Source organism: Lipotes vexillifer, unplaced genomic scaffold (genome assembly GCF_000442215.2).
Source record: "Lipotes vexillifer unplaced genomic scaffold, Lipotes_vexillifer_v1.1 scaffold621, whole genome shotgun sequence".
NCBI lineage: Eukaryota > Metazoa > Chordata > Mammalia > Artiodactyla > Lipotidae > Lipotes > Lipotes vexillifer.
Window position 1 is genome coordinate 535,641 of NW_006792411.1, and position 7,656 is coordinate 543,296.

The following is a 7,656-nucleotide window of genomic DNA, read 5'->3' on the forward strand; positions in this document are numbered from 1 at the left end:
TATAATCACTTCATCTGTTTGGGCACCTTCCTAGCGGCCCGTTTCCTTGTCTGCAAAGCGGGGATAGTCGTGTGTGCCTCACAGGACGTTACGTGGGGACATATTGTGGATATATAGCCCTTTTAAAACCTTCTGTCTGGAGAAATCACCCAGGCTTGGTTCCTGCCCTACTCATGTGGAACAGGCCGACTTAGTCCCCTTTTGCCCCCAAATGACATAATGAGGAAGGATTTCAACTTCGAAGATGTTTGCTCAGAAACGACAGAGCGATAAAAACAGAGTTGAATAAGTCTGGTCAGCAGCTACATCTCTTCTCTCCAACAGTCTGGCACCTCAAGCTTTAACTTTGGGGAAACAATGAATTCTGCGCCCAGGCCTTCAGGCGAGTCAAAAAACCCGAAGTGGTTATGCTTGTTTGGAGGCCTGCGAGGCACGAGGGGACGGAGAAAGGTGAATCGAGCTGCTCTCTGACTCACAACCGGCTCGCCCTCCGTACCTAACACAGCTAAGTGTTACCGTCGCCATTTTGCAAGGGTGGGCTGCGCAGTCTCCTCTAGCGAGGCCCGCGCGCCTGAGCCGGAGAGGACGTGGAAGGCTAGAAGGCGGGGAACGCGCGCTACCGCGGGGGGGAAACACGCGTGCGCACAGGCGGCGGCTGCGGCGGAGGGGTGGGGCCGGGGTACGAGTGCGCGTGCTCGGTGGGAGCCCGCGAAGTACCTGGAGGAGGTGGGGGGCGAGGTAGAAAGGAGTGAGGTTGAAGAGCGCTTGCGCGGGAGGGCGACCGTGCGGGGAGGGGGGCTCCGGAGCACAGGCGCGGAGACGGGACTTAAGGAGCTCTCGCGAGATCTCCAGGTTGCTATATATGTGCGCAGGGAGCCCGCGTCCTTTCCCTGGTCTGATTCCGTCCTGCGTGACTCTTCCTTCGAGCGGTAGACTTTTATCTCCGTCCACTTTCTCTCCCACCGAAGTGCGTGCCACCAACCCATGGAAGATTCGATGGACATGGACATGAGCCCCCTGAGGCCCCAGAACTATCTTTTCGGTAACTGCTGGGGGGTTGGAGCGAGGCCGAGTAGGGCCTGCAGGCTTTGGTGGGGGGGCGGGATCCCACTGAGGCCTGGGTTAGCGAGGAAAGCTAAGCAGGCTGGAGGCCTGAGGGAGTGGGAAGCGAGCAGACGGGGTCCTGCCGTCTGCAGGATGGGGACCCAGGAGGGGCGAGCCGGAAGCACGGAGGGGGGTGGGAAGGAGGGGCGGCCTGAAGGCTGGGGCGTCAGCGGTCCGAGGCCCAGGGCCTGAGGTAACGTGGAACCGACCGGCTGAGGGTTCGGCGTTACGCGGGGCCCATGGTGGAGCTCCGGGCACAATTATTTTCTGGGGTTTTGTGAGTTGGTAGGCTTCTGAATCCGGGCGGGTGCCTGAGGGTGAGCTCCGCGTTGGTGGTGTAGGAGGTTTTGTGGGTTCGGGGTCTGAGGAGGCTTGGGCCTCCTTTCTTGACGAGAGGATCGATTGAGCATGGCGTTGTTCTCAGGCCTCAGGGTCAGGAGCTCTCGACCGAGCTTCGGCCCCGGTGCCTCGGCTGGTTGCTGGGGGCAAGGGAGGTGCGGCCCGGTCCGGCGTGAGGAGGCCGCGACCGCTGGGGAGCACGTGGTTGCCACGTGGTTGGGGGAAGGAGGGGGGTGTGGGCGCTGCATCCGGGGCTCACTGGTGTCTTGTCACCCCCGAGCCTGGGATTCTGGGGCTTGATTGAAGCTGGTGGGCCGGAAATGTTAGGTGAAGTGGTTGGTAGCTCCAGGACTCTTGGAGGTCTTTTGTTCGGTGCTTAACATCTGTGCTGGTAGTTCTCATTTAGAATCCTCTTTCTGTCTCACCGCGTCCACCTTGCAGAGGAGGTACTGCCGCTCAGAGAACCGAAGTGGCTTAACGAAGGTTGCACTTGTAGGAAGAGACTACATCTAACCCCATGACCCTTGTCTCCAGAGCTGATGCATTACAAATGATTTGGGGTCGGGGGTGGCAAGGGAGGGAGACTGGCGGAGGCAGCCTTCTGTTAAACTTGTAATTCTATACCTGGGTTTTGGGATTTCCCCCTCGAGCACACCAAGTACCATACTAAGAGGCCTGCGTTGGTTTTTCAGTCTCACTAAACTGAATTGTTGAAGCCTTTGTGTCAGGCTTTAAAGTAAGTGCAAATCCTGCCCCAAATTAATTTTGTTTCCTTATATACTATGCTGAGATTTGTTAATTGAGCAATTAACAGTTAAGCATCTATTCCAGTAACTATTAGATGACAACTAAATGGGACTATTTAAATTAAATAAAGTTTAATTCTGATGGTGTTTAAGACAATTTGCTTATTCATGAATGGTAGTAGTAACATGCACTATGCATTAAGGCTTTTATTTCTAGCATTTTGAAAAACTGGCGTTTCTGATCAGTTTACATCAAAATTTATATCAGAATTTTTGTGTTAACTCTTGCTATTGGAAGTATCCCTAGGATATTTCTATTATCTTAAACATAATTTCTGAACAGAATTTAATGTACATCATTTCTGGTACTTCGAAGATGGACTGTTGCCCCCTGTAATGAGTTTTAGTTCTTTTACATTTGTAGTTTTTCTGTTGTAAATGCAAGCTGTTGATGTAGGTGTTTGTGTAACCATTGTCATTTCTAAATTTGGCACCTGGGAGTTTTGGTAGGTAATTCCACTTTAAAATAGTGGGATTTTATCAACATTGTAAGTTAGGGTTGCTTTCAGTTCTAGGTTTACTAAATTTTTGATTCTGTTTCTACATGAGAATAGTAGTGTAGTTGAGCATAAAATAATGTAGTGGGAAGTGGAATTTATAAAGCTCTGTATGGATGTTATTTGATGTTTATATTCTGTGTTCAAGAAATCCAGGAAGAGGTACTTCTGCCTTGCCTTTTGGTAGCTAGAATAGTAAAAATTAGTTCACAAGTTAACTTTTCGGTTACCCACACTGAATTTTTAGTGTTATTTTTCTCCTTGTTATAGTTGAATTTTTTCTTCATTTACAGGTTGTGAACTAAAGGCCGACAAAGATTATCACTTTAAGGTGGATAATGATGAAAATGAGCACCAGTTATCTTTAAGAACGGTACTTAAACTTTTCAAAATACACTACTTTAACATTTCTTGATTTCAGTCTCTTAGTTCCTATTCGTGTGGATTAATACTTATTATACAGCAGTATTTTTCTTTCCTTATTTATGTTCTTCGCTTCTACAGTTGTATTAAAATGCCCTTTAGGGTAGTGATAAACGTAAATCTTATTTGTTCTCCACAGACACTAGCCTGTAGCCTACTACTTAACTTCTAGGTGGCCAGTAAAAGGTGGTTTGTAATTAGGCGTGGGTGATGACATAAACATCTTTGTCATCAAATGCATTTTTATGTAATTGTTAAGATTTACCAAATATGAGAAATTGTCAAAGTCACATAAAATTTGAAAACAACCTTGTGCTCAAGTCAGTTTCCCATCAGTGGTAATAATGAAAGGTTTATAATTGTTCTGATTTTTTTAAAACAACTGGTTGGGGGGGTTGTAAATTGGTGGAAACTTAAGTTGAAGTACTGTTCTTCTATTCACAGGTCAGTTTAGGGGCTGGCGCAAAGGATGAATTACACATTGTCGAAGCAGAGGCAATGAATTATGAAGGCAGTCCAATTAAAGTAACACTGGCAACTTTGAAAATGTCTGTGCAGCCAACGGTAAGGGCACTTTTACACTTTGAATTTTATGTCAAATTCTAATTCTGTTGCCTTAAGGCGAGTGTCATTTAGGTTACAAGGAGATTGGGGAATTTGGTTTGGTTTTTTCCTAGTAGTCACAGCTGCATATTCTGTAACTGGTGTTGACTGATTCCCGTGGTGGTAGCTGCTTGTTTATCAGAGGTGGAAAAAAACAGGTTCACTGATTTGTTCATTTGGCTTATGGGTTTGCTTGTTCAGAAACATTTTTAAGTTATGAACAGATTTTATACCTAACGTAACCATTTTTTTCCCCCACAATATTTAGTGATTTATAATTTCTTTTTAGGTTTCCCTTGGGGGCTTTGAAATAACACCACCTGTGGTCTTACGGTTGAAGTGTGGTTCAGGGCCTGTGCATATTAGCGGACAGCACTTAGTAGGTATGTTATTTTTGTGTTCTGATGCTTATTTTTAATGCAGTTACTTTGTTCCCAATATGGACTTTATAAAGTATGCTTAGTTCTAGTACGGCTGTCTGTAACAGGTTCAAATGGGAATCTAGGGGCTTCCCTGGTGGCGCAGTGGTTAAGAGTCCGCCTGCCGATGCAGGGGACGCGGGTTCATGCCCCAGTCCGGGAGGATCCCACGTGCCGTGGAGCGGCTAGGCCCAGGAGCCTGCGCGTCCGGAGCCTGTGCTCCGCAACGGGAGAGGCCACAACAGTGAGAGGCCCGCGTACCACAAAAAAAAATAAATAAAAGGGAATCTAGTAATTTATAACTAGAAAAGCCTGGTGTTTTGCATGTAAAACCTAGTAATGAGTATTAGTCCACCAAATTCCTTTAAAAAATTTTTGTTCTTTTTTTCTACTGTTTTTCTAATAGAATCTGAGTTTTAAAATACTCATTACTGTGTCTTATCAGTGCCCTTTTTTCTGAGTTCTTGCTGTTGGTTGAGTTTTAGTAGTGGCTAATAAAGAATTTTATTTTAGCTGTGGAGGAAGATGCAGAGTCAGAAGATGAAGAGGAGGAGGATGTGAAACTCCTAAGTATGTCTGGAAAGCGTTCTGCCCCTGGAAGTGGTAGCAAGGTTCCCCAGGTACAGATGCAGTTTACTATACATAATTTATTCTGGCCTTTAGTTTGGTAGTTTGGATTAGTACTTACTTACGAGTGTGTGTCCAATTATTTTTTTAAGAAAAAAGTAAAACTTGCTGCTGATGAAGATGAAGATGATGATGATGACGACGACGATGATGACGAAGAGTAAGTAGTATGCCCGTAGAAACCTGACATTGTTGTATCGGGGGTTATGAAAACGATTTACCAAAATCATGATTAGTGGTTGTCAGTTTGTGTTAAATGAGCTGAGTTAAAGGATGGAGTATGCAGCATTTCCCAGATGTATTTGACTAGGTGCCTTTTTTCTGAGGAAGGTTTAGTGGACACATTACTGTATGCTAAGTCTGGTGTATTTTAAGCTGAACAGTTTATAATAAATGGGTTGGGCATAAAGAGAATCCGAACAGTTCCAGCTATATTCATTTTGTAAGTTGTCACTTGAGGATTTTTTTTCCCCACAAAGGATTTTGGCGTATGGTTGTCCTGGTCCTTATGAGAAAATTAGATTCTAAAAGAGAATAGGATTTTGCTGGAGAATTTAAAATTTGGTTGTAAACAAGATTTGATATGTTTGTTAAACTAGGTCAGACTATGGTAAAGTTACAAACACGCTGTGGAATAAAATGCTCCTCATAACTAGTCTTTCTTATATGCAGCCATATCAGAAATTGATTAATATTGAATTTTTAATTGCTTGTCAACTTTGTTCTTGAGTTCTCAGGTTGGTCCATTATATAGTTACTGAAAACAATTGAAATGGAATCTAAGACTCTGAGAGAACATGCACTAATTTAATGATCAGATCTGCAAAGTAGGTTTTCAGTGACCTTAACTAGCCAAGCTGGTAGCCCTTTAAAAAGGCCTTTGAGCATGACAGTGGAAGCAGAAAATAGGAAAGAGTTGAATGTTTAAAAAATTCAGGGGGCTTACCTGGTGGCACAGTGGTTGGGAGTCCGCCTGCCGATGCAGGGGACACAGGTTCGTGCCCTGGTCTGGGAGGATCCCACATGCCGCGGAGTGGCTGGACCCGTGAGCCATGGCCGCTGAGCCTGTGCATCTGGAGCCTATGCTCCGCAAAGGGAGAGGCCACAACAGTGAGAGGCCCGCATACCACCAAAAAAAAAAAAAAAAAAAAAAAAAATTCAAAATTACCTGCATGTTAAACTTATAAACAAACTCAATATAGTTGGTGTTTGTTACTGCTTGACTATGCCTGAGCTTTGGAAGATTTCCTGTCTTTAAAATGGAGATAAGTCCTGATGTAACTACGGTGTAAATAGTTTACGTTCTTGTCTTCCATGTCCTCTAAGCTGTCTTTTAAGTTAGGTGGTGAGGGAGGAATGAAAAGTGTAGATGGTGACAAGGTCCAAATCGGTAAGTTTTCATAAAAGGGAAAAAAGGGTAGTCAGATACATGTATAAGTAGAGGCAGTTAATGGATCCCTTGAGGATAACAAGTCTTAGAAGATTCCATTGGTTAGGGGGCAATGAAAATGTTAAGAGGTGCCCCAAGGTTTGTTAGCTAAAAGTAGTTATTTTGTGGAAATTGTAAGCCATAATCTCAGAAGGCTTGGAACCCACAAAATAAAAGGCAGATCAGTGGGTCTGTTCTGGGGATGGAAGGGGTATGCTATGGGGTTGGTTGACTGCTGTTGATGTAAGCAAGAAAAGCTGAAGACCATGTAGTACATTAAAAGTTAGTATGACCAACACAACATTGTTAATCAACTATACTCCAATATAAAATAAAAAGTTAAAAAAAAAAAGTTAGTATGGCTTACAGATACATCCTGGGTGGATTATTCTGGGTGGCCAGGGAACTATAAGGGGTGACTTTGGAGGACAGTTTTTAGGGGGCCCTGAAAATGTTAGGCGTTCAAGCATGGCTGGCATGGGGCCCCTGTGGGGCCAGAGTGGCTATTCCCCAAGTGGCTCATGGTTATGGCTGGGTCCTGGGGCAGCGTGGGCTGTGCTTCCTTACAAGTTCAGTGTTGTTTCCACAGGGGCCAGGTCAGGTGAGGGGGTGGTGGAGAGTGTTCCTTGTTCTTCATTGAGGTGGCAATGGGATTTGCCTAGGTGCCACCTAGGAAAATATCTGTTACGTAAAAAATAAAACAAAGGGTGGTTCTCCATAAACACCCTTTTCCCCTATTTTATTAGGGAATATCCTAATAAAACTGCTTACAGTAGTGGTTTTATAGAAACCATTGTCATCTTTTTTTTAGTATGGGGTAGCCCATGCAGGTATTGGGTGCTAGGGCCAAAATTGACAAATCACTGTTAAAAATTACTTAAAAGACGTTATATGCCTTTAAATGTATACTACATGGTATTTTATCCAGTTAACATAGCAGATTTTTTACCCCTGTATTGGAAAGAAGTGTTTCTTTGGTTGCACATGGGTGAAGTTACTCCTGTTTTTTATTTAGACTATGTAGTGTGGAAGAGAAACCATTTTGGCCAGTATATAATGTTTGGTTTGTGAAGTAATTACAATTTAAACCAATTCCACCATTTGCTGATTCGTACTTATTCGTGGACTTCTCCAGTGATTGGATATTTTCCCCCCAGTTCCCCCATTTAGAGTGTACAATTTGGTGCTTTATAGTGTATATGCACAGTTGTGCAGCCAATTTCAGAACATTTCATCACCTCAGAAAGAAACTATGCTGTAACCCCTCATCTTCCCCAGCTCTAGTCAACCACTAATGTATTTTGTATTTTATAGATTAGCCTGTTTTGGATATTTCATATAAATGGAATCATACAATATGTGCTCTTTTGTGGCTGGTTTGTTTAACTTATCACAATGGTTTTTTGGGG

The 7,656-nt window shown here is 44.0% G+C and overlaps 1 protein-coding gene across 3 annotated transcripts in view; it reads left to right on the forward strand.

Moving 5' to 3' along the window:
- Nucleotides 1–885: 885 nt before the first annotated feature.
- The window catches only part of NPM1 (nucleophosmin 1), a 15,815-nt gene continuing 9,044 nt past the window's right edge, over nt 886–7,656 (forward strand). Inside the window, exons 1-6 of one of the 3 annotated variants that reach the window (XM_007465530.1) lie at nt 886–1,042; nt 3,040–3,119; nt 3,614–3,733; nt 4,062–4,155; nt 4,705–4,811; nt 4,911–4,978. In XM_007465530.1, the coding sequence (XP_007465592.1) occupies nt 985–1,042; nt 3,040–3,119; nt 3,614–3,733; nt 4,062–4,155; nt 4,705–4,811; nt 4,911–4,978 (527 nt within the window). In that variant the 5' untranslated portion in view covers nt 886–984. The remainder of the gene's footprint in view (nt 1,043–3,039; nt 3,120–3,613; nt 3,734–4,061; nt 4,156–4,704; nt 4,812–4,910; nt 4,979–7,656) is intronic. The other 2 variants (XM_007465531.1, XM_007465529.1) reach the window with 2 other exon arrangements.